At 44.6% G+C, this 27,478-nt stretch overlaps 1 protein-coding gene across 1 annotated transcript; it reads left to right on the top strand.

The window, feature by feature from the left end:
* The first annotated feature begins 1,404 nt into the window (after positions 1-1,404).
* Positions 1,405-27,478, top strand: SYAP1 (synapse associated protein 1). The gene is made up of 9 exons (XM_081221536.1): positions 1,405-1,652; positions 6,243-6,361; positions 7,165-7,231; positions 11,237-11,310; positions 19,110-19,249; positions 21,729-21,877; positions 23,226-23,284; positions 23,736-23,883; positions 26,226-27,478. Exons 1-9 carry the CDS (start codon positions 1,460-1,462, stop codon positions 26,351-26,353), a joined length of 1,077 nt encoding a protein of 358 aa, XP_081077662.1. The 5' UTR covers positions 1,405-1,459; the 3' UTR covers positions 26,354-27,478.

The following is a 27,478-nucleotide window of genomic DNA, read 5'->3' as shown; positions in this document are numbered from 1 at the left end:
GCCGTCCTCCTGTTGTGCGGCCCCAGGGGTTGGGGACCTCTGCCTTAGGAGACAGATCCAAAAAAATATTGCTACAATTTATGTCAAAGAGTGTTCGAAGTAGCCTTTTTTAAGGCAGAATTTTAAGGAAATTCTAACACATGCTACAACATGGATGAACCTTGAGGACATTTGCTCAATGAAATGAACCAGTCACAGAAAGACAAATGTGGTATGATTCCACTTATATGAGGTTCCTGGAGTAGCCAAAAATCATAGAGACAGAAAGTAGCTTGGTTGCCAGGGAATGGGGAGAACAGAGAACGGAGTTGTTTAGTGGGTACAGAGTTTCAGTTTTGCAACAGGAAAACAATTGTGGAGATTGGTTCCACAACAATGTGAATGTACTTACTACTACTTAACTAGTACACTTAAAAATGATTAAGGTGGGGCTTCCCTGGTGGCGCAGTGGTTGAGAGTCCGCCTGCCGATGCAGGGGACACGCGTTCGTGCCCCGACCCCACATACCGTGGAGCCGCTGGGCCCGTGAGCCATGGCCGCTCAGCTTGCGCGTCCGGAGCCTGTGCTCCGCAACGGGAGAGGCCACAACAGTGAGAGGCCCGCGTACCGCAAAAAAAAAAAAAAAAAAAAAAAAAAAAATTAAGATGGTAAATTTTATGTTTATCTAGCACAACTAAAAATTTTTAAACTTAACAATTTCTTAATCTCATGAACTATCCAGTCCCCAAATTTCCAATTCTTATAAACGTCAAAAAAATTTCCCCACTGTGTTTGTTTGAGGATCTAAAGAAAATCCGCAAGTTGCCATGGGTTGTTTTTTAGGTCGTTTTTAATCTATAGGTTCCTCTTTCCCCCTTCCTCGCAATTTATTTGAAGAAACAAGGTCGTCAGCCTGTGGTCTCTCACAGCCTAGATTCTGCTCCCTGCATCCCGTGGTGTCCTTTAATAGTTTCCCCCGTTCCCTGTATTCCCTGTAAATTGGTAGGTGGACACAGAGGGCCTGGGCTAGTTTTGATGTGGACTCAGAAGGAGATTAAAGACATCCATGTCCGCGGGGCCGACCCTGCTGAACCAGAAAAGGTGAGGCTAAACCACCAGCCGAGCTGCTTAGAATGACAAATACGCGGTGCACTCCACTAGATCAGGAACCCACAAAGCCGGGGGAGGAGAAAAGGAAGCGGGGCTGGGCTACGTGGGGAAAGCCCTTTGTCCGGTTTCCAAGCGCCTAATCGGGTTACGAAATTAACAGTCAGCGGGGAGGGCGGGGCCTTTGTTCGGAAGTGACGCTAGCGCGGCCGCCGGCTGAGTGACAGTGGAGGCGGGGCGACACATAGACTGGCTGCTCTGAGGTCGCACTTCCGAATATCGCCCTGGGAGGCGCGTCTTGTGGAATCGGGAGTAGGCGGCACCCGCTAGGGTCTCCGGTGACCCCGACCGCGGAGGCGGCCCCGCGGGCGGGATGTTCCGGGGTTTGAGCAGTTGGTTTGGCTTGGAGCAGCCGGCGGCGGGTGGCCGGCAGTATCAGGGAGACGGACAGCCCGAGGGAGACGCTCCACCCGAGCAGCGCTCCGAGGCGGTGGCGGAGTCCGCGGAGGGGGAGCTACAACAAGCCGGGGACCAGGAGCTCCTTCACCAGGCCAAAGGCCTCGGCAGTGAGTCTCCCCCGGCCTCCGGGACCACAGAGTTTCGGAGAGCGCCCGCATCCCACCTCCTGCCGCCCCTGGGCGTGGGCCACCAATGGTCGGGGGTGTGGGGTGGGGAGAGGAAGGTGTGTCTGTCGGTCGGTCCTCTGGGGACCGGAGAGGTTGGTGAGGATCTGGGCAAGGCCGAAGCCTCATCTAGCGGTCAAATCCTGTGCCTGAAGTTCCTAGTGACATGTCACTCTTTGCAGAGTGTGTCAACATTGGGAGCAGGGCCGCAGTAAAGCAGTGGGGCTCCTCGTCTTTAGGTTTGACGAGGAATCTGTTTTGTTCAACTCACCAACTTTCACCTCCACCGCCTCCCGCCCAGAGGACAGGGGACGTTGAGGAGCTCGAGTGCCTTTTTGCCCTTAGGTCAGAATATGTCGTCCCAAGTAAATTGAGGAAGAGTTATTAAGGCCTATGGCAGGCAGGCTCATGTCCTTTTAGGTGCATTGGGATCTTTTTCCTTAAGGCGGGAAAGTAGTTGCCAGTTATTGTCTGTGTTGCAAGTTTCAGCACTAGATGTTTTGTGAACGATTCATCTCTTTAAACGACCCAGTGAGTTGGGAGGACGAGCGCAGAGTTAGCGGCCCAAAGTTATGCTGATAGTAAATGGTAGAAGTGAAATTTGAACCTGGGGCTGTCTAATTTCAAAGCCCATGCTCTTTCCCAGCTTACGGTCTAGTTCGGGAGGAGGGTATACATAATAAGCATGCAGAATAAACACATGCTGTAGTAATTCTGCTCCTGGAGAGATCTTGGCAGGCTTAAATAGTCAAAGAAAACGTCTTTAAGAAGGTGGCCCTAAAGCAGACAACACTACAAGTGAGAGATTAAATTTGGAAAGCAATTTTAAAGAATTTACTTCAAGATACTACAAGGCAAGAGCATAGGACAGGCTGGAGCCTGAGAATGGAGAAACACATACTTGAGTAAGAAAGGCTCTAACGTTCAAAAAGTTTACTGTGGGGTGGAGAGGCAGGGAGAACAGGCATAATCTCAAATCATGGCAGTACACAATCTAAGCCCCAAGCCTCCAAACTGTGTACAAGAGAAATAAAACTAAGTGCTATGCAATGAAATCACCAGAGGGAACAACTATTTCCTGTGTGGAAAATTGGGAGAAACGAGTTTGGAATATTCGAGAGATGTAAGGAGACGAAGTTGACTAGAGCAGAGAAGCTGTGTTAGGTAGCTGGGATAAATAAAAGTGGGACCACCTTAGGAAAAGCTGGGTATGATTGTTTCCTTGATTTCATAGAACATGGAGAATCATTTTCGTTTATCTTCAGAAGAGTATCAAAAGTGGCTTCTTCAAACTTAGGGCTTTATTGAAATCTCATGTTTATATTTCATAATAAAGACCCCCGAATATTTTTTTAATGTTTTCGATATGGATGTCTACTTTGGAGCTTAACGCTGCCATCCCTTTCTTTCCTCACCAGACTCTCTTTCTCTCTCTTTTTAAAAAATATTTATTTATTTATTTGGCTGCACCGGGTCTTAGTTGCAGCATGCAGGATCTTCAGTTGGGGCATGCGGGATTAGTTACAGCGCGGGATCTAGTTCCCTGACCAGGGATTGAACCGGGGTCCCCTGCACTGCGAGTGCGGAGTCTTAGCCACTAGGACCACCAGTGAAGTCCCCCTCCCCAGACTCTCTTGAGGTTGGGTAAGCTAAGGTTAGATGGAAGTACTTCCCCACCCACACACGCACTGTGAATGCAAAGTTTCCAAAGAAACTAGAGCTCTTTTGGCTCCGAAATTTGATTTTAAAAACATGTAAAGGTCCTAGTTTGTACACAACCCCTCAAAAAGACAAGAGATGATTAAATACTTTTTATTTCTACATAGTGATCCTAAAAGGTATATTCTTTAAAAAGACCCATCTCTGTTTTGAAAACTGAAGTTAAACATCTCGGTGCCTGATTCCCACTGAGTAGATTCATTTCTTTGGCCTTTTAAAAATCTACATGAAGGGACTTCCCTGGTGGTCCAGTGGTTAAGAATCCGCCTGCCAATGCAGGGGACACGGGTTCGATCCCTGGTCCGGGAAGATCCCACATGCCACGGAGCCCCTGCGCCACAACTTCTGAGCCTGCGCTCTAGAACCCACGAGCCGCAACTTCTGAAGCTGGTGCACCTAGAGCCCGTGCTCCACAATGAGAAGCCCCACGCACCGCAACGAAGAGTAGCCCCCGCTCGCCACAACTAGAGAAAGCCTGCACGCAGCAACGAAGATCCAACACAGCCAAAAATAAATAAATAAATAGTAAAAATAAATTAATTAAAAAAAAGAAACATTTGCAAAACACAGTGTTTCTTTTTTTTTTTTAATGGTACGCGGGCCTCTCACCGTTGTGGCCTCTCCCATTGCGGAGCACAGGCTCCGGACGCGCAGGCTCAGTGGCCATGGCTCACGGGCCCAGCCGCTCCGCATCATGTGGGATCTTCCCGGACCGGGGCACGAATCCGTGTCCCCTGCATCGGCAGGCGGACTCTCAACCACTGCGCCACCAGGGAAGCCCTCGGAATTTCTAATTACTCTTGGGAGACATCCCTCCCTTCTGGGGTGCCTCAGTTTAATGAATAATCTTGCTCCTCTTGTTGTCTTTGAATCCTTTTTCGTTGGTTTGTTTGTTGAGAAATGGACATCCCTTGAGGGCAAGAACTGTGCTTTCTCAGGACTTCCCTGGCTGTCCAGTGGTTAGGACTCAGCACTTCCACTGCAGGGGGCCTGGGTTCGATCCCTGGTTGGGGAACTAAGATCCCACGAGCCATGTGGTGCGGCCAAGGAAAAAAAAAAAAAAGATGAATCTAGTTCAAAAGGTATTCCTGAGAAAATCTTACAGGGAACCCTGCTCTTTTAGAAGTTTGGGTTTGTCTATCTGCAGAGGATATTTTTAGGAAGTAGTGTGGCTGTCTACCCATTTTATCATACCACTCTGGGTAAATAGGCTAGTCACAACCAAAGGGAAATCAGGGATCTCCCTAAAGCTCAGCATTTATGTCACTCCCCATTCATGCATTTAGCGAGTACTTACTGGTCACTCTCTGGGGATACACTGGTGAATCGGACAGCCTTGGTCCCTGCCGCAGCGGGGCTTAGGATGGGTCTTCAGTCTAGCTAAGAGGACACATTCACCAAGTAATGGATAGAGTGTCATAGATGTTGTTGATCTGGCACCACAGGTAGTGAGGGAACACCTCTTAGGGACACCTACGCTGCCCAAGGAGCCAGGGACCATTTCTTGAGAAGTGATGTGTAAGCGGAGGCCCACAGCATGCGTAGAGTTAGCCAGGAGAAGGGAGGGCCGATAAAAGTGTTTCAAACCAAGGAATAACATATTTGGGGCCTCCTTGGAGATACTCGAGAATTTCTTGTGGTCCTACGAGTGTAGAATAGGAGGAGGAGGATGGCAGGAATGAGCCCAGAGACAAGGAGCTTCCTGAGATAGTCACAGTGGGTGTTGATACCAGGAACAGATGACTGCCCTCAGACACAGTGGGAGAAAGGAGACTGTTTAATGTTAAAGGAGGTGGTAAGTGGTAGAGATGGTCCTTCGGATCAGGAGATAGTACTTCTGCTCCCAGGCAGCGGTACGAATCTCCTGATTTTCTGTGGCACCACCTATTTAACCAGGGGTGCCAGGCTCCCTGGGCCGTTCTTAGCGGGGTCTTCTCCCTGCCTGAGTGTTGTGAGTCAGCCCACCTGCCCCCTCAGCACGGGCAAGTAGCAGAGGCAAGCCTGCCCTAACTTACGGAGCATTTTCTGTGCGATGAGATTTGAAGGCCAGTTGCCCGGAGCATCCCCCACTACGACCTGCCTGAGGTCGCTTCCTGCAGCCCAGATTCTGTAGAATGTGGACTTTGAAATAATGTTTGTCTAGAAATACACCTTCATATCATAGTGCAAAAAGCGCCTTGATACAAATGTCTTTTCAGGTCTTTAGAAAAGTTAATTTTGTGTTTTTGTTTTGTCTTGTGAAGTTCGTGTGTTCCAGTTTGAATTTCGTTCTATATATTTACTCATTATTAGTAGTGAAGAGATTTATATTAGGGCTTGCCAAGATTTCTATTTATTCAAAAATCCCCCAGATTTATCATGGGATGAGTTAATCTAGGAGAGGAGGGGCTTTTTTCCTTCTTTTTTGATCAAGAGGGAAGGAGAAAATAAAGCTGGGATACTTAGGGTCTAGGAAGGAAAGAAAGTAAAAAGTAGCCTTGATCTTATTGTAAAGTAGGCGGGGAGATTACTTGCTGAGATAAGTTAGAACTAGAGACTGGAGAAGGACAAGATAAGTTTGAAACAGCTACTGGAGTGAACTGGGGAGCATGCTAACAGTCTTTGAAAGCAATGAATTAAAGGCCCAGTATGGATGGCCTGTCCACTGAGAAAGTGGAGTACTGTCAGTTCTTCTCTCTCATTGTTTCAAGTCCTCATTAACAAGGAACATGCCCTACGGTTTAAGAGTCTTACAAGCACTTATTAAGGGAGAAATCACAAATACAATAACCACTGTACTTGAATGGAGCATAGACTCTTTTTTATTCTTTACAGACTATCTGTTTAACTTTGCAACTGCTGCTACAAAAAAGATAACTGAATCAGTTGCTGAAACAGCACAAACAATAAAGAAATCAGTAGAAGAAGGAAAGATAGATGACATCATTGATAAGGTACATTTAAATATCTTTTGGAAATAGAAGTTTATGAAATTCATTAGCAGCATTACGAACTTCTTCTTACGAACTTTATTAACCCAAGTAGGGTATCATATTCTGATAAATATCATATTCTTGGGGTTTTTTCTCTCTGTTTTGTATAATAAGTAGCTATAAGTTACCTGATTTAAAGAACCTTTGTTTTTGTTTTAATATATTCTAAAATACATTGATACTTTTGGGTAATACTAAGCTTTTCATATTGTGAGTCTAATTTTCAACTATAACCATTTCAGAATACATTTATGCCTTTGTATCATTTGGGTAAGTTTTAAAAGTCCTAGACCAATAGGAACAACCCTTTTAAGACTCTAAGGGGTGAGTTCGTTCATTGTTTGCAGTGGTGGGGTACAGACCTAGGGAATTTCATTTATGTTGCTAACTATTTGAACTAAGGAGGTCATCAGTTAAACTTTAGATAGCTTATTATTTAGACATTTTCGTTGTGTGTACTATTTGTTAGAATGAGATTTGACCTGTCTTTTATTGTTTTATGGAATAAAACAAAAATTCCGTTCTTAACTCATTTTATTTTTGCATTTGAAAAGATCATCTGTCATAAAGGCAGCTGAACACTTAGAGTTCGGAAATGTCGAAGATCCCCTCTTACTGGGGAGGGGAAGAAGTATCACTTTTTTAGTTTCTTTATTTGAAGAAAATGAATAAAATATCTCAAATAGACTTTACAAGTCTTGAACGTAATTCTTATCCAATAATAAGCTTTTAAAAGTAATATAACTGTATGTATTTTTTAACAGACAATTATAGGAGATTTTCAGAAGGAACAGAAAAAATTTGTTGAGGAGCAGCATACCAAAAAATCAGGTATGGTATAGGCTTATACATGACCTACTCGCCTGCCAAATTTTACTGAACACCGGTTATGTGCTAGACACCCCGCTAAGGCTCTGAGAATACAAAAATGTCTAAGTTACGCCTCCATCTTTCAGGTAGCACAAAGACCAGTGGGGACAAACCTATAAACCTTCAGGGTTTAAAGGAAGGAAGGAAATAGTTCCTGGCGGCTATGATGGTGGGTGAGGTAGCCCTTCTGGAGAGCTGGCTCTGACAGAGAGAGTGAGCTTTTATTTCTTATTTTATCACAGGTCCAGCACAGTGTCTGATGTACACCTAATAGGCACTTAGCAAATGTTGGCTCCCTTCCCATTCTGTTCAGAAGAAAAAACGAAAGAGCTTTCCAGGGAAGTGACGGAGGGCCGTGAAATGTCACGGAGAGTTTGGGAACTTACTCAATACATTTCTTTACTGACAAATGCTTATTTAAATGTTTGCAGTTGCAAGATCTCAAAATGCCTGCTTTTACTGTTTGGTGGTGTGCAGACACAAAACCGGCCTCATGTCTTTGAATCTGGCAAAAGTAGTGTAAAATACTTAAGTTGGTTTGAGCAGTACCACAGATTCAAACAGAACCAGTTAGTCCTGTGGTGATTTCCCATCAGGCATTGTTGCTCCTAAGTACTCAAAAGTGGGAGGTAACTCTTTGGGACAAATAAACTACTACACAGGTTAGCATAACTTAGTGCTTCGTGGGAAGCAGTAAAGTTGACCCTGGCTCAGAGACTTGGTATAGGAGCTCGTTGGTGCCTCTGAGATGGGAACTGTGGAAGGAGTGGGGGTGAAAGATTTGGAGGCAGGTTCACTTTTTTTTTTAATTGAGTGAAAGATTCTTTAAATTATTTAGTGTTTTACAGTTTTCAAAAGTTTCACACACTTGATTTTGTATAATCCCATAATAACCCTTTTTTTACCCCCTTCTCCTATATTGCCCCTCCCCCCTCCACTGGTAACCACTAGCTTGTTCTCTCTATCTGTGAGTTTGCTTCTTTTTTGTTATATTCACTAGCTTGTTGTATTTTTTAGATTCCACATATAAGTGATATACAGTATTTGTCTTTCTCTGTCTGACTTATTTCACTTAGCATAATGCCCTCTAAGTCCATCCATGTTGCTGCAAATGCAAAATTTCATTTTTAATGGCTGAGTAGTATTCCTGTGTATGTGTGTGCGTGTACATACACATATATGAGTATATATATATATACACCACATCTTCTTTATCCATTCATCTATTGATGGACATTTAGGTTGCTTCCATGTCTTGGCTATTGTAAATAGCACTGCAGTGAATATAAGGGTGCATGTATCTTTTTGAATTAGTGCTTTTGGTTTTTTCAGATATATACCCAGGAATGGAATTGCTTGAGGGGCTTATTAGACATCTGGTGAGAGGAACATGTACAAAGTCAAGGAAGGGAACAAAGGTGGCATATCGGGAAAATCCATTCCTCAGTCGCACTAGCCACATTTTAAGTGCCTGATCACTACACAGGGCTAGTGGCTCCCATGTTGGACAGTGCAGATATAGAGCATTTCCATCACTGCAGAAGGTTCTGTTGGTCAGCACTGCTTTAAATCAGTGGAACGGGGTTCAGCAGCAGTTTAGTCCTGTTTGAAGCATGGAGGAGAATTCTGTCTGCTGATGCAGATTGTTAGTCAAGTCATGTAAAAACCATGAGAGTAGGTGAGCCCCTCAGTGAAGAGCGTGTCAAGCGTGAACGGTGCTGAGTAGAGACCTACAGTGTTGAGGGGACGGGGTAGAATGGAAGGAGTCGGCAGTTTCTGAGAGCCTGCTGGGCACTTTATATACAACATCTCCTTTAATAAAAGGAAGGATCAGCAAGGTTAAGTAATTTGCTGAAGGTTGCTCAGCTACTAAGTGATGAAACACATCTGCCGTTAAAACTAGTGCCCACTTACTTGAGAGAGAGAACAGCTAGGAGAGAGAAGCCATGAAAGCACAGAGAGGGAAGAATTTCAAGGAGAGCAAGGTCAGGTGAGTTCCATTTACAGTGATCGTGAGGAAAGGCACGTGCATCACTTCCCTTAACGGTCACAGTAATTCTCTGAAGTACTTCCTATTATTTCCATTTTCCAGATAAGGGAACTGGCCTAGGGAGAAAAGAACTAAGAAATATCCATGGGATTGGACAAGCAGGAGGTTATTGGTCACCCTAAAAAGAACCATCTTAGAGGAACAGGGAGATGGGGGGTGTCTCCTCCATACCAGTAGCTTGGGCCTTGGGAGGACCTCATTATTCTAGGGTAAGTGGCACGAGCAGAGGCTGCCCAAGGTGAATAGACTGAAAATGGAGACCAAAATGTTCAACAGTGTAAGAAAAAAGTTTTGAAGCGGCTTTACCCTAACTTTTTAAAAAGTATGAGAATATGTTCATTTTACCTTATAATTAACAGAATTTGGATTATAATTGCCACCATTTGCTTGTTTAGGATGAGCCAAAGAATGAACCAGATGCCTGTCCATGTGTCCGTCCATCCATCCATCCATCCATGCATGCAGATAACTTTTCTATCAGTTGGTACCCAATAGGATGTGTCTTCCATTTGACTTTTGAAGAATAATAGTAAAAGGCACTATTTCTGCAAAAATATGAGGACCCTCTGCATTTGCTGTCTTCTGTGCTGACCACCCAGCTCCACAGCCTTAGCCATACCCTCGGCTCAGACAGCAGAGCTGCTCAGACACGCACGCACACACACGCACACGCGCACACACACGCACGCACGCACGCACACACACACACACACACACACACACACACTGAATTCCATGGGACTCGCCTCTCCAGGTGGTTGCTGTTTGTCGTCTGGCATTGTAATCCTGCTGAGTTGTAATCATCTCTTTCTTGTGAGCCCCAGATGATGCAGGCTGGGTCGTAGTTGTCTTTGCATCCCCAGCTTTTTGCTTCTGAAGACTTAATGGAGGATTTGATCCCAGCCCTTTTGTTTGCTGCCTCCAATTTGCCCTTTCCTTTCTTCATTTGCTTTCACACCTGACAACCCTTTTCTCAGTTCCTAAGCCCTTATCTTGCAACCTCCTTATCACCTTCTGTCATGAATCAAGTACAGTAACTTTTTATAAAGGCTTTTTATTTGGAAATAATTTCCATGTACAGAAAAATTACAATAAAAGTAGTACAGAGAACACCCGTATACCCTCCACCTAGATTGTTATAGTCCCTTTGCCTTATCATTTACGTTCTCCGTCTCACTCTGTCTTTTTTTTCCGTTCCATTCAGTGTGCATTTCCTAAGAAGTAGGGATATTCTCTTACATAATCACCAATGGTACAGTTACCAGCTTTAGGAAATTTAACATTGATATAATATTCATAATCTAATTTTGTCACTTGACCCAGCAATGTCCTTTATACATTTTCCCCCTCAGTACAGCATCCAGTCCTGGGTACAGTACTGCACTTTTTGTCATGTCTCTTAGCCTCCTATAATCTGGAACACTTTCACAGCCTTTCTTCATCTTTTATGACATTAATGTTTTTGAAGAATACTCCCCCCTCCTTTTTTTAAATAGACCATTTCTCATTTGGGCTCTGTCTGATATTTCCTCATGATTAGATTCATATTATTCATTCTTGGCCAGAATACTACATAGATGATGTGTCCTTCTCAGTATATTGCATCTGGAGGCCCACTATGGCCATCTCTCCCTCGTTAGTGATGTTGATTTTGGTCACCTGGTCAAGGTGTTGTCCAATTTTTCCACTGTATAATTTAAGGAATTTTTAAATCAAATGCATACATGCCTAAGAGTCATACATTAGGTCTGAAGATTGTGATGAGTGTTCATATTTGGAACTTATTAATAAATTGCTAAAATGGTTATGTGGAAGCTTTCTCATTCTTTCAATCCACAGATTTTACCCTTGTAATCGCAGTTTTACCCTTGTAACCTGTTTTTCTCTTTTCTTCTTTGCCATTAAAAACCTTGTAGAAGCAGCAGTACCACCATGGGTTGATAGTAATGATGAAGAAACAATTCAACAACAAATCTTGGCCCTATCAGCTGTAAGTATCTTGTGATACCCTGTATAGAAATACTTCCTTCCTATCATGACTTTATCCTTAGCAGAATGTTTTTCTTCTATACAATTTTTAAAATATTTTGAGATGTTAGGAATGTACACATCAACTTTCATCATTTTTTTTCACTGACTTTAAATTTGCTTTTTTCTTAGGTAGTTTTCTCTTATTGGAAAAGTCTAGCCTATTACACAAAATAATTCTTTCAGCCTGAAAAGGATTCTTTGATGTTATTAAGACAGTCTTTTGAGATGTGCAATCATGAAGTTTCTGGATAGCATTCTAATTCTTCTGAATGAAATGATTGTATTCTAAATTTTCTCTTTAACTACTATATGTATTTGTCTGAAACTGAAATTGAAAGAAAGAAAATTCCATATGCTGCGCCACAAAATGTTCTCTCAGGACTTCAGAGGGAACGGAGTGATACCACCTAACAATCGTGTAGCACCTGACAGTTTCAGGAAACACTTTCTCACACGTCATCTCTTTTGAGCCTCGTGGTTTGCCTGTGAGGTGGGTAGGGGCTTTTACCACCACTGTACAGGTGTGGGGACCGAGACTCTCAGATATGACCCTCACTTTTCTTTTTTTCGTGGACGTCCGGCATGTGGGATCTTAGTTTCCTGACCAGGGATCAAACCCACACCCCCTGCATTGGGAGTGCGGAGTCTTAACCACTGGACCGCCAGGGAAGTCCCTGACCCTCAGTTCTTATCTGTGTCTCCACTGGGCTGTGAACTCTCAGCAGAGGCTGACTTTGATCTCTGTCCTCAGCATTCAGCACCCCACCTGGCATGGGACGCAGTGAATAAGGCTTTTTACTATATCAGTGGTTTTCAAGCTTTATTTTTTTTTTTTTTTTTTTTTTTTTTTTTCTTTTTACGGTATGCGGGCCTCTCACTGCCGTGGCCTCTCCCGTCGCGGAGCACAGGCTCCGGACGCGCAGGCCCAGAGGCCACGGCTCACGGGCCCAGCCGCTCCGCGGCATATGGGATCCTCCCAGACCGGGGCACGAACCCGTATCCCCTGCATCGGCAGGCGGACTCTCAACCACTGCGCCACCAGGGAGACCCTCAAGCTTTATTTTTAACCCACTCTTTTTTTTTTTTTTTAACCGAAGTCAGAAATGGAACCTTGGTCTAGAAAACAAACAAAGGTAGAGCTGGGCTTTTCCTCCCTTCCAGTGCCCCAGGGCACTTTAAGGTTTTCTTCTTCCCATTAGTAAACCCTTAAAGGCCTAAGCATCCAATTCCAGGTTCATTGTGGACACCATGTATTTTGTTTACCATGTTACAGCCAAACTTGACACTGACATCACACACCGGTTATTTATCCCCAGAAGGAAATTTTGACGGTGAGACTCGGTGTCATTTGAGGGTAAATGTCAGATACCAACCAAGTCCCCATAACTCCTCTGTCCCCCATACCTGTCCCTCTCCTCATCTTCTACATCTCAGAATAAAAGACTCCAGTTATCCACCAGTTTTTTCTAGAGGAGTCTTTCTTGAGTCCTGCCTCCCCCGCCCCCATCCTGACAGTGCTGTGTTCAGAGCATAGCTCTAGTCCACTTCACTGCTATCACCATGGTCCTGGTGCTATCGTCTTCTGCCCAAGGCATCCCATCCCGACTGTTGTCCCATCCTTGCCCCTTTCCAGTACAAGTGCATCTCAGCAGCCAGAGGGGTCCATTTATGGTGAACACACTTCGTGTCACTCTCCTACACAGACCCTTTTAGTGGCATCTCATCTCTCGTAGACTAAGATCTAAACTCCGTCCGCTGGCTTCTAAGGCCCCTGGCTTTGCACACTGCTCCCTCGTGCCCCACTGGCCTGATTGCCAGCACTCTAGCCACTGTTGCTTTCTTTTTTTTTTTTTCCTTTTTTGTGGTACGCGGGCCTCTCACTGTTGTGGCCTCTCCCGTTGCGGAGCACAGGCTCCGGATGCGCAGGCTCAGCGGCCATGGCTCACGGGCCCAGCCGCTCCGCAGCATGTGGGATCTTCCCGGACCGGGGCACGAACCCGTGTCCCCTGCATCGGCAGGCAGACTCTCAACCACTGTGCCACCAGGGAAGCCCCACTGTTGCTTTCTGATGTACAACTAGATCCAGCTTTGTCCTGCTTTAGTACCTTGAGCTTGCTGTCCCTTCTTCCTGGAACCTCACCCTGCACCATTCCACAAGATCTCAGCTCAGATGACGTCTCCTAGAGGCCTTCTGTCAGCACGCTTTCAGCCCTGCACGCCCAGTTAACAGCAGCGCGGAGCCCTGGCAGTCTAAACCCTTGTGTCTCTCCCTGCTCCACCGCCCCCAGCTGGAATGTAAGTGCCGTGAAGGCAGGGACTCCATCTGTGCTGTGCCCTGCTGAGCAGGTGGCGTGGAGCCCGGAGCACAGCAGGTGCCAAATGAACATCTGCTGAATAAATGATGCAATAAACATTGCACCCAGGCACGCCTACAAGAGAGCTTCTGAGATTTCGGCATGACCCAGAGGCTTCGAAACAGTCTTCAATCCATCCTTTATGGTGGCTGCTGAATGTGTTAAGGAATAGATTCAATTGCTGTAATAGATCTGAAAACACAGTAGGTTAAATGAGCTGTGAGTTTCTCTCCCTCCCTCCCTCCTTCCCCTTCACAGTCAGTCCAGAGGTAGGTGGTCTCAGTAGGTGTGCTTTGCCCAACGAAGTCACTTAGAGACCTAAGTTCTTCTTGTCTTACTCCCAAGCAGCCCCTAGGACGTGGTGTGCATGACTGTGTTCCAGCCTGTGGGAACTGGGAAAGAGGTGGCTGTACCAGACCACCTGAAGGACGAGACCCGCAAACTGCACTTATCACGCAGGCACACACCCCTTTGGCAGCTTAGACACACAGCCACCCCTGTACTCCAGGGAGCCTGGAAATCTGGTCTCTGGCTGTGTGGCCACATGCCCAGCTGGAACTCAGAGTTGTGATCCTGAAAGAAAGGAAGGTAGAAGTGGATACTGGGAGACGGTTAGCAGTCTCTGCCGGAGTTGCCTGACATTCTCTAACTTACCAGGCACTAGTTTGGGACACTTCAGAGCGTATAGCAGAGTAACCCTTTAAGCTTTTTATATTGGAGGGCCACATAGGGCCACGTAATACATGAAAAGAAGTTGATAGCACATTTGTCATTAGAGACTTGTGAGAACTCAATTCAGCAGACCGAATTTAGTAACTACTGTAGGCCAAGCCTTCTCCTGGGACTTGAGATAAATGAGATCCACCCTGCAGGAGCCCGTAGGCTTGCTAGAGAGCTGCTCGATGAACGCACATACAGGATTATTCCCTGGAATGAGGAATGTAATACAGGACGCTAAGGACGTGCTGCGGGAGGAACATCTCATGTATTGTGGAGCGGGAAAAGGATGGTCCCAAGGAAGCTTCCCAGAAGTGACGGCACTGGGGCTGAGTTGAGTCTTAGGAGAGTGTGTGGATGTTTGGGGGACGTGAGGCCAGTTTTGGCATTAAGGTAGGGGGTATCGCGAGCATTTGTGTCTGACTGGGCTGTAGGATGCAGGTGAAGAAGTAGATAGGCAGAGGTCATGAGGACCTTAGCATACCATTCTGATAAGTTTAGGTTTTATCTTAAAGGCAGCAAGGAGTCATTGAAGGATTGTAGTCATAGGTAAAATATGTTTTTCTTGGGGCGGAAGAAATGGGACTGGAGACAGGTGCCCATTAGGAGGCCGGTGTAGAAACCCAGGTGAAACATGATTGGGACAACTTCAGGCTTTGAAATGTTTATTTTGGAAGGTAAAATAACTAAAATCCATTGAGGGGGGATTCCCTGGCGGTCCAGTGGTTAGGACTCCACGCTTTCACTGCCGAGGGCCCGGGTTTGATCCCTGGTCGGGGAACTAAGATCCCACAAGCTGTGTGGTGCAGCCAAAAAATAATAATAATAGAATAAAATCCATTTAGGCTCAGAATTGTTCTTGCCTTATTAATGTAGGAATGATCAGAAACCAAAAATATTGTTAAAATCCAATATGAGCAAAATGAGATGAAACTGACGCTATTAGTAGCAATATAAACTGCTACCATCTTCTGGAGGAGAGTTTGGGCAATCTGTGTCAAAATAATCATACTCTCGGATTAGAAATCCCACTTCCAGGAATTAACTCTAAAAAGATCACTTTCGAAGGGAATAAAAACTGTAAAGTGATGTTACTTGCACGGTTCTCTATAATGAAAGATTAGAACCAATCTAAATGACTACTGAAGTGGGCCTGGTTAAGTAAATTATGGCTCACTCAGGGTAGACATAGCTACATTGGAGATGGAAAGATGTTCACGACTCTGAGTGGAAAGGAAAAACAGATGATCCACAGGCTGCAAGTATCTTCCTATTTACATCAAGTTGTATTCACACAGACACGTGCATGTTTGCAGAGAGACACGCATCCGGGAGGGTGTTTGAGGAAATATCTTACTACGGTTGTCTGTGGGTGTTGGGATTTTTGACTATGTTTTTCTTTGATGTTCTGAATTTTCAAAAAATGGATGTGTATCATATTTACAAACAAAAGAGGTGTTTAAGAAAAAAAGAGAAATCGAATAGCAACAATCAGTCTTAGTTGTTTGGTCCAAAACAACAGCCTTTTGCCTTGATTATGCTCAGTCTGTGGGAAAGGGGGTGGTTTGGAGACATTCCTTTATATGTTAATCAGTGCGAGTCCTGCTCCATCTCAGAGGAGTTCAAAACCATCCTCATTCCCTGGGAAATTTGCCTAATCCAGGAAAGCTTTGTTTGCCCTTGGATCTTTCATTTTGTTTACTTCTTGACTAACTGAAGAGAACTGGTCCAAGAGAAACATGGACTCTGTCAGAGCTCTTCCAGGTTGGGCATAGTAGGTACTGGTGCACTGGAGATTCAGTGCTGCCCACTCAGAATGTCCACATTATGTACTGACCATGCAGTCATGGGCCATACGAGGGTCTTCTGTGATGGGGATGTTTTCTCTAACACAGTCTTGGGTTGGATTTCTTTTTTTTTGTTCTTTTGGCCACACTGCACAGCTTGTGGGATCTTAGTTCCCCAACCAGGGATTGAACTCAGGCCCCAGCAGTGAAAGCACCGAGTCCTAACCACTGGACCGCCAGGGAATTCCTGGATTTCTTTTTAATGAGACTCCAGTTTTAATATATTAATGACAAAATGTTTGTATGACGCATTTTATTTTGTTACTGTGTTGACTGTACCTCTTAATGGATTGTGAATTCGCTAACCCTTAGTTTAAGGTATCTTAACCTAAGCCTGAGTGCAGCAGCATGAAGAATAATTCACTTGGGACTTCCCTGGTGGCACAGTGGTTAAGAATCCACCTGCCAATGCAGGGGACACAGGTTTGACCCAGGTCCGGGAAGATCCCACATGCCGTGGAGCGACTAATCCCGTGCGCCACAACTACTGAGTCTGCGCTCTGGAGCCCGTGAGCCACAACTACTGAGCCTGGGTGCCTAGAGCCCATGCTCCGCAGCAAGAGAAGCCACCATAAGGAGAAGCCCGTGCGCTGCAACACAGAGTAGCCCCCGCTCACCGCAACTAGAGAAAGCCCGCCTGCAGCAACGAAGACCCAACACGGCCAAAAATAGTAGCTCTATTTTTAGTTTTTTGAGAAACCTCCATACTGTTTTCCACAGTGACTGCACCAATTTACATTCCCAACAGTGTACAAGGGTTCCTTTTTTTCCATATCCTTTCCAACGTTATTTGTGGTCATTTTGATGAAAGCTATTCTGACAGGTGTGAGTTGATATCTCATTGTGATTTTGATTTGCATTTCTCTGATGATTAGCGATAATGAGCATCTTTTCATGTGCCTGTTGGCCATCTCTATGTCTTCTTTGGAAAAATGTCTATTCAGGTCTTCTGCCCATTTTTTAATATATTGAAAATATTTTCTCCCATTCAGTAGGTTGTCTTTTCATTTTGTGAATGGTTTTCTTTGCTGTGCAAAAGCTTTTAAGTTTAATTAGGTCCCATTTGTTTATTTTCGCTTCTGTTTCCTTTGCCTTAGGAGACAGATCAAAAAATATTGCTACGGTTTATGTCAAAGACTGTTCTGCCTGTGTTCTCTTCTAGGAGTTTTAGGGTTTAATGGTCTTTCATTTAGGTCTTTAATCCATTTTGAGTTTATTGTTGTATATGGTATGAGAAAATTTTCTAATTTCATTCTTTTACACGTAGCTGTCCATTTTTCCTAGCACCATTTATTGATTGATTGATTGATTTTTGGCTGCGTTGGGTCTTCATTGCTGTGCGCGGGCTCTCTCTAGTTGTGGTGAGCAGGGGCCAGTCTTCGTTGCGGTGCACGAGCCTCTCATTGCGGTGGCTTCTTTTTGTTGCAGAGCACGGGCTCTAGGCACGCGGGCCTCAGCAGTTGCGGCACACGGGCTCAGTAGTTGTGGCTCGTGGGCTCTAGAGCTCAGGCTCAGTAGTTGGGGCACACGGGCTTAGTTGCTCCATGGAATGTGGGATCTTCCCGGGCCAGGGCTCAAACCCATGTCCCCTGCATTGGCAGGCGGATTCTTAACCACTGCGCCACCAGGGAAGTCCCCCCGGCACCATTTATTGAAGAGACTGTCTTTTCCCATTGTATATTCTTGCCTCCTTTGTCATAGATTAATTGACCATAAGTACGTGGGTTTATTTCTGGGTTCTCTATCCTGTTCCATTGATCTGTATGTCTGTTTTTGTACCAGTACCATACTATTTTGATGACTGTAGCTTTGTAATGTAGTCTAAAGTCAGGGAGCATGAGCCAGCTCTGTTCTTCTTTCTCAAGATTGCTTTGGCTATTTAGGGTCTTTTGTACAAATTTTAGAATTATTTGTTCTAGTTGTGCAGAAAATGCCATTGGTATTTTGATAGGGGTTGCATTAAATCTGTAGATTGCCTTGGGTAGTATGGTTATTTTAACAATATTAATTCTTCTAATCCATGAACATGGTGTATCTTTCCATCTGTGTCGTTTTCAGTTTCTTTCATCATTGTCTTATAGTTTTCCAAGTACAGGTCTTTTACCTCCTTAGTTATTAGATTTGTTCCTAGGTATTTATTTCATTTTGATGTGATGGTAAATGGGATTGTTTTCTTAATTTCTCCTTCTGATACTTCATTGTTAGTGTATAGAAATGCAACAGATTTCTGTATATTAATTTTGTATCCTGCAACATTACCAGATTCATCGATGAGCTCTAGTAGTTTTTTGGTGGCATCTTTAGGATTTTCTATGTATAGTATCATGTCATCTGCCAACAATGACAGTTTTACTTCTTCCTTTCCAATTTGGATTCCTTTCATTTCTTTTTCTTGTCTGATTGGCAATAAATGCCCTGGGAATGCAATGGTGACTGAGAAAGACCCAGTGCCACTTCTCCGCAGATCATGGCCAGGCAGGGGAAAGTCTCATTGTTGGTTCCCTTGCCGAACCTTGGCTGAACACTTGCCACCCTGCCCAAAGGGCCGTTTGGGCAGGGCGGCTCAGTAGCCGTGGGCCGGGTGGCTTCCCCCAGAGGACTCCTCAGCCTCCGGCCTGGCTGTAGGCCTCCCATGATGCTCTCTCCAGTTGAAACTGTTAAAGAATATATGAAAGGATTGGTCATTCTCCACTCTCTCTAAGGCAGGCAGGTTAATGACAGCTCAGTGTACTTTGCGGCTGAAGCATTTAGGAGAATTCAGTGTGTCAGATCACTGATGTGTTATTACTTATTAATTGCAGTCTATGGTTTTCCCCATGTTTTTCCTCTTTTTTTGAAAGGACAAGAGGAACTTCCTTCGTGACCCTCCAGCCGGCGTGCAGTTTAACTTTGACTTTGATCAGATGTACCCTGTTGCCCTGGTCATGCTCCAAGAGGACGAGCTCCTGAGCAGGATGAGATTTGCCCTTGTTCCTAAACTGTAAGCAGTGGGCTCTCGAGCCGGAGTGGCATGTATGGCCCTGGTCATGTACCGGGTATCGGAGAAGAAGCATGGGATGGGGGCCAGGATGCTCTCAGACGCTCTTTGTGAAAAGGGGCTCTGCAGCCCTTCAGCAGCACCCTCCCAACCCCACCCCCCACATAGGGTGCCATAGAATCAAAACTCAGGGTGGACTTTTCGGGAATTTTGGGGTCCAGATGATATGTGCTCTTTTATCCCCAGTTAGAAGGTAGAACGAATTTTCCTATAAAAACAGCAGAAGTGCCCATGCCCTCCTGAATAAAATTAAGGTTTCCCGAGGCCCATCAGGACCTGGCTGCTGCCTTTTCTCCACTCAGGCTCTGCTCTCTGGCAGCAGCAGTCTTGTTCTGCTTCCCACCCGAGGCTTCTTCCCTCTGCAGATCTCTGCTTGTCCATTAAGCTCCAGCACATGCATCCTGACTTCTGTGACATGGCCATTAGCAGAGGCCACCTCCCTTCCCCTCTGCCACCATGGCTTCTTCCTCACCTTTTCTAATTCCAGTGCCTTCTTTTGAATCTGCCCCATTTTTAAAGTCAGCGGTCTTTGGTGTTCCGTGACTGTTCCTGTTTTATGACTCTCTCTTCTTGTTGTATGATGCAGTATCTTACTGTTCTCTGAGGACATGAAGTCTGGCTTTCTTGAGATACTCTTTTCGCTATGCCCTTTCCCTGCATCTTGGATTTGGGCTCTGTGGTTCATGCTGCAGGCTTTTCTTACCCGTCCTTTGGGACTGTGTGCTCCCCAGGGCCATTTGGGCAGGGTGGCTCAGTAGCCCTGGGCCGGGTGGCTTCCCCCAGAGGACTCCTCGGCCTCCAGCCTGGCTGTAGACCAAACAACGGGGAGAGCCTGAGCCCTGTGGCTTCAGTACAGCCATGTGCCCCTGTTCTCAGCTGTACCGACTGTCCCTGAGTGCAGAGCCCTGGGCTCCCGGTCTCTGCTGTGCAGGAGTTCAGTCCCTGGCTGTCTCACCGCTCCTTGGGACCTCGGCACCAGCCTTCAGAGCCACCTGGTGCCTCCTGCCCCCACGGGCTGCCTTTAAGAGAAGAGTGGCAAAGCTCTGGGGTCAGATGCACTCCCGCGACTCGAAAACCATTCGAATCACCCCAAGCCACACGTTGGGCTCTCTGCCGGCTTCTCAGGACTGTCCAGAGGCCCTGAGGCGCTCAGACGTGTGGCCTGGGGTGCTCATGGCAGGCATGTAGTTTTGGTTATTGCCAATTCTGCACTCCCTCTCGCTGCTGACAGTAATTTTAGATTTCTTTTAAGCTTTGGAGAATTGATATTTGGCAAATAGTATTTTTGTTTTGTCACCAGCTACGAAAACTGCCCATTGAGTAGTATAATTCCAGTTTCCTACTGCTTATTCTGTTAGGGAAGATTTAGAAATTAGGGTTATTTTTTATGAGTCTTTATCTGTTAGGAATATTTACTGAAGTATTTATGGATGAAGGGACATGATGCCTGGCATTGCCTTAAAATATTGCAACCCCACCCAAAGAAAAGCATTTATGCAGGGGAGAGGGGCATAGATTTTGAAACGTGGTTGGCAGAATGCTGGTAAGTGTTGAAGTTAGGTTACAGGTACATGAGGTTTCACTGTTCTAGCCTCTCTACTTTTGTTTTGTTGAAATTTCCATATTAAAACAAAACAAAAATGAGCCAGCACATACAAATATAAGACTTCTGGACTTTTCCTTCCTGACATACCGAAGTACAACCTTTATCATTTGGGACATTTTTTTCTTTTTTTTTTTAAATTAATTAATTTATTTATTTTTGGCTGTATTGGGTCTTCGTTGCTGCGTACGGGCTTTCTCCAGTTGTGGCGAGTGGGGGCTACTCTTCCTTGCGGTGTGCAGCCTTCTCATTGTGGTGGCTTGTCTTGTTGCAGAGCACGGTCTCTAGGCACAGGCTTCAGTAGTTGTGGCACACGGGCTCAGTAGTTGTGGCTCGTGGGCTTAGTTGCTCCACGGCATGTGGGATCTTCCAGGACCAGGGCTCGAACCCACGTCCCTTGCATTGGCAGGCGGATTCTTTTTTTTTTTTTTAATAAATAAATTTATTTAATTATTTATTTTTGGCTGTATTGGGTGTTCGTTGCCGCGTGTGGGCTTTTCTCCAGTCGCAGCGAGCGAGGGCTACTGCAGTACCCTGTTTTCCTCTGCTGAGGGCAGTGTTGGTATTAAAATACCGAGAAACACTGAGGTTTCATTAGTGTTCTGTAAACTTGTCTTTTGCTGCTATGGAGAAGACAGCTATTCTCTTTATCCTGTTATTCAGCTTTCAATTCAAAAGCCAATGAGAATTTCGTTTGAGCCTCATTCAGATTTGAAAATGTCCCTAAAAGTCATCTGTTCCCATCTCCACTGCGACAGCTAAACCCTGCACACACTTTACGCATGCCTTCTCAAATGCGTTGTTGTTTGTCTTTGAAAGTGTGAAGGAAGAAGTGTTTTGGAGGAACTACTTTTACCGCGTCTCCCTGATTAAGCAGTCAGCCCAGCTCACGGCTCTGGCGGCCCAGCAGCAGGCTACCGGGAAGGAGGAGAAGGGCCACGGCAGAGAGGACGAGTTGCCACTGACAGGTATGTTCAGAGAAGACGTCACTGTGCGGGAAACAAACAAAAGAGTTACTTTTAAAATATTCTTCATTTAGAGATTCTCATGAGCTTGTCATCGTGTATATACCAGAAATGTCATCGTCATCTTAGGGAAAGTTCTTTTCTTTCCAGAGAAAATGCTCATTCTTCCCTCGTTGCCCTCTCTCTGACCCTGCTCACCGTCCTCCCCCAGCTTTCTTTTACTTTGCTGTCTTTCTCTCGTTCTTCGGGTTTTTTATTTCTTCCTTTTTATTCCTCCCTCCGTCACCAGTCGTCTTCCCATCTCTTTATTTGCCCTTTTTATACCTTCTGCTCTCCAGTGACTCAGTTCCCTGCTCTTCTTCATTTCTCAGTCTTCCGTTCAGCCTGCTCATTTCCCCAGTACTCCAGTCTGTAGAACAGAGCTAAGATATCCAGCCTGGAGCTAGACACCAGTCAGTTACACACGTGACTCTTCCTTATTCTGACATTTTTACCCCTGGTTTTTGGGGAAAGTGGTTTATAATATCGGCAGTGATTCAATACCTATAATAGCAATTAAGATGTATTTTGTGTCACATTTTTAACGTTTAATGAACACCTGCTGTGTATAGGTACCCGTTATAACTGGAGACTTATCCGTTCATGGAATTTTACATGATTACACAAAACAATGTGTCCTAAGGCACAGGTTGTACGGACCACTAGGAAGGTACCTGACACTGCATTTAGGGTCAGAGGAATGTAATGAATCTGCTCTACACAGTACCATTTGGCATTTTGCATGTAGATGTTAATATGAATCCCAGTTGTCTCTCATTCTTTAGTATTCCTTCTTTATTACTTTTATTGGAAAATGCCATTTTACCCAGTACTGCCCATGTATCAAGATGGGCTTAAGACAGGATTCAGTAAAGCCCATCTGTGGTAAGGTTGAGAAGATAGAAGATGCAGCCTGTGAGGAAGAGGAGCCACTGTGCCTGAGCGTTACGTTTTACCTTGTGAGAAAAGGAAAACTTGATAAATAACTTCATTCTCATTATCCTACAAGAAAGAGCAGAACTATTCTTCAATGCATTTTGCTAACACTGAAGTCAAAATTTATTTCCTGCTGGAAATCTTACATAAGGGGTATTGAATATGATGATATATATTAAAAAGATCCCCAAAAGTAAGAGGCTGAGATGGTTTCATCTGGGTAGTTCCACTGCAGAAAAACGGAAAGCATAATATTAAAAGCTAATTTCTGTAAATTACTTAGTATGATCATGCTTGTGGATAATTTAGTTGTTATTATAATATGTATTCAGAATTGAATCAAGCAATTCTTGTCTCTTTTATTCTCACTTCTTAGAGGCAGTACGGCCCAAAACGCCACCTGTTGTAATCAAATCTCAACTTAAAACTCAAGAGGTAATACAGTTTTCCATTATACCTAGTAGTTGATGTCTGGAAATGAAGTAACTCTGTGTTGACTATCTCAGAGACCATTTTCAAAACTACTTATGAATATGGGTCTTATCTGTTCTGAAGAAGAGGGGTCCGGTACTTGAAGAGTTAAGGACCTACAGCTGAGACATGAGACGATTGCCTGGCATCACTAGTTCAAGATGTGCTCGTCGGGCATGGGACAGAATGATTGGGGTGATGCAGACCAGGAATGAGCGTAGAGATTCAGGTGGCAGCTCATGTGGTTACCGAGCCAGCGTGCAGGTTAGGAGATGGAGAGCAGCGGCCATCTGACTAGCAGAGGAAGGGAATGAAAATGAGGCTGCGTTAAATTGTGAGATGACCATAAGCACGAGCTCTAGTCTCTATATGTCGCTTCAAAAACCATTTCCCGAGCTCATTTGTTGCATTTCAGGATGAAGAGGAGATTTCTACCAGCCCAGGTGTTTCTGAGTTTGTCAGTGACGCCTTCGATTCCTGTAACTTAGATCAGGAGGACCTGAGGAAGGAAATGGAGCAGCTGGTGCTGGACAAAAAAGAGGAGGAGACAGTCGCGCTGGAAGGTACAAAGCCAACGACATCACCGTTCTTGTCCCCAGTGCCGAAGCTGACCGTAGAAAATTGTTATTCTGGAGCAGATACACAAAACTGTGTCATAACTTTTGCGTCAAAACTGTATCTGTTGGGGCTTCCCTGGTGGCACAGTGGTTGAGAGTCCGCCTGCCGATGCAGGGGAAACGGGTTCGTGCCCCGGTCCGGGAAGATCCCACGTGCCGCGGAGCGGCTGGGCCCGTAAGCCATGGCCGCTGAGCCTGCGCGTCCGGAGCCTGTGCTCCGCAACGGGAGAGGCCACAACAGTGAGAGGCCCGCGTTCCGCAAAAAAAAAAAAAAAAAAAAAAAAAAACTGTATCTGTTCCCCACTAGAAGGTGGATTCTAGCACACATGACCTCATCTCCTGTCCCTCTGCCCTTCTAAGCACAGAGGCATAGAAAGGAGAAACAGACCCAGAGAGGTTAAGTGAGTCTTCCAAGGCATCTCAGCCCTGAGAACACATGGCCAGGAGCGGGCAAGAAAGCAAGCGCACCCCTTTACGTGGAGATGCTGCCCTCCGGCCTTGTGCTTTCAAAGCTGCGTCCTGCTGGGGTTTATACTGTAGGTAGAAGCCTCTTTTCCCAGCTGCTGTGTGCCACTAGCACATTGCTTCTGGGAAGGAGTAGGCTGCCTTTAAAAAACCAAATTAGCTTAAAAACTAAGGTAATTTAGAAAAAAAGTACAACTGATGGGACTGCGTTCTTTGGCACATCAGGACAAATTACTGGCTTTCTACTAGATGACAAGCAAAGGCTTGGGTTAATCATCATTCGTGAAGCCTTCAGAGACTCACCATCGCGGAAGCCAGCTGTTCCCACAGTTGTGCAGAAAGCACTGGTGAGAAAGCTGACCTCCTAGAGGTGAACCGCCTGCCCACGTGCACACTGCACACTGCAGGGGGAGTCTGCAGGAGAGAACTGCTGAGGGAAGTGGCTGGTGGGGGAAAGAGAAGCGAGTGCGGAAGTGAAAATCTGGGCTCGCTCCCCCCAGACCCCTTGTACCCCATCTATTTTCTGATACGATGGCTGCTGGCCACTGCGGAAGGAAGGCGGGCATGCGCCCCACGTGCAGCAGGCAGTAGCTCGAGCAGACTGTGCCCTGCTTCCCTTGCTGGTGACGACTAGTAGCAGAGAGCCCACGGAGACTGGAAGGAAGCCTGGTCAGGATTCACGTGGCACTGGCTGGCCATTCCGGGCAAGCTATTCTTTCTTTGAATCCCTGCCCTAGTTATAATTTGGACCACTTAACATTCTTTCACATATTAGTTGTCTTGGCCCCCCAGCTAAAGTGTAAGTTCATCAAGGGCAGGTACACCTTGTCTTTTTATCCCCTACAGCACCTAAAGTAGAGCTTAGCACCCAGTAAGCACCTAATATTCGTGAAATCGGTGTTTTGCTACGCAACATGGTCACTGCTATAAAAAATTGAAAACATTTGGTTTTTCTTTTCTCTATAGGTACTAAGTTTAAGGTTTATTTTTAAAAGATGAAAATGAATTTTAGCTTTTACTTTTTAAATAGCTGGTTTGTTTTCTGGCTGTTTTATAATACTACATAGCAGATGCCTTATCCTATATGTATTTGCATACCACCCGTATATTGAGAGTCAAGTTGCAGCTCTAAATCTCACCAGTGTGAGAGCTCAGGTAGAGCCCACATGGGGGGCCAGGCTTTGGCGAGAGACTGCCTGACTTCAGGTCCTGGTGTCTTTTGCCACTTGTGGGAGACCACTTAGCACAGACTATGGAGCCCTGCAGATGTGGTTCCATCCATATGTCTGTCACTGTCAAGCTGTGTGACCTTGGGCAAGTCACTTAACCTATAAGCCTCCATTTCCCCATCTGTCAAATGTGTATAACTGTTATCTGTGGTCCACGTATTGTTCTAAGGATGAAAAGAGTGATATATAGAGAGCACTTAGCCCTGGGCCTGGCTGAGTGAGTGCTCGAGAAATGTTAGCTGTTTTTGCTACCATCATCATCATTGGTAGTGGTAAAAATTAATTTGCGACCAAATATTAATTATCAATTATCCATTTAAATAGAAGGAAAATCAGAGGCCTAGGTAAAGAAAAATAACATGCAAAATTTACTGACAACATCTGATACCTTTGCTTCTACATTTAATAAGTTTATCTTTCTAATCACATTAGTTAAAAATCTGTTCAATTTTTCTGAGCGCACACAGTGCTGAAGCCTGACACCGTAAATATTTCCGTGGTAGGACTTACACAGGTAATTATAGTGGACTGCATTGTTAAGACTGGCATTAAAAATTCAGAATCTTTTTTTTTTCTCTCATTTGTTTCTTTTAGAGGATTCTGCAGATTGGGAGAAGGAACTACAACAGGAACTTCAAGAATACGAAGTGGTGACAGAATCAGAGAAACGAGATGAAAACTGGGATAAGGAGATAGAGAAAATGCTGCAGGAAGAAAATTAGCTGAAATAAAAGAATAATCCTTAACATTCTGCAACTGACATTAAATTCTAGATGCTGACACTCGCTGAATCAGAAGGCACAAAAGAGTATGAATTTATGAAATGCAAAATTATCCTTTTTTTCAAGTTGAAACTTGCCTCTTCTACTTAAGAAAAAGTACATAGGACAGTTATTCTAATAATCAAAAAGGGATGTTTTATGTAACGTTTCTTTAAATCTAGTTAGAAATGTTCTTGTAGTCAGTACAGACATCTTTGTCACAGAAACACAAGTAAAATTTTAGAATTCTGTTTTCCGTGAGGTCAAAAATAAAATATATTCTTCAATTGTGGTTTTCTAAACATTTGTACTTCTTGTTGCATTTTTGTTGATACATATGCGTTAAAGTACCTACTTAATGGATTGATAACTATCAAAATGACCAAATGGTACCAAAGAACTTAAGAGGAAGCACTTTCAGAGCTATTTTCTTGCAAGTGTTTTCTAAAATTCCATCTGGAAGCCAAAAGATAAAATAATTATGTTGATTATAATGACATAAACATCACTCATTTTGACATTGAGAAATACTGTTTCTCAAAAAAATATATTTGTTTTTCTTTGGGGCCTTTTTCTTTTTTTAAACTATGTCACATTTAATAATGTTTTCCTAAATTTCACATCGTGGTTTTTGTAGAAAGCAGGGTCTTTCATCCTTTTAGTGTTGATGACTGTCAGAAGGCTGTTCAACCTTAAAGTCTCATGCTGTTTAAATCGTCACCACTTATAAATGTTTTCGCTTTTTTTGTCTTAATTAAACTGTCAGTCTTTATAAAATTGTGTTCTCTGAATACAACTTTTGGAACTTCACTGATCCATCCTGCCTGCATTCTGCTGTAGCAGCACGACCGTTCATAGAACGTGGTTACTTGCAAAGGACAGATGGCTGAACATCAGAACACTCCACGGCGTTTGCTTCCCGAACCTTTCGGATTTTTCAGAGAGCCTTTATTTCATTAAGGGGAGTAGAATTAAGACAGTTCTTATAGGGAACATGTACTTATTTATATTCTTGACCCCATAAAAATTAGTCTATGGTCCTCTGGCAAAGATATAGTCAAACAAGAGAACTGGGTGCTTAGGTTT

The sequence above is a fragment of the Mesoplodon bidens genome (genome assembly GCF_964165515.1).
Source record: "Mesoplodon bidens genome assembly, chromosome: X".
NCBI lineage: Eukaryota > Metazoa > Chordata > Mammalia > Artiodactyla > Ziphiidae > Mesoplodon > Mesoplodon bidens.
This window is presented reverse-complemented; position numbering and strand designations above follow the sequence as displayed.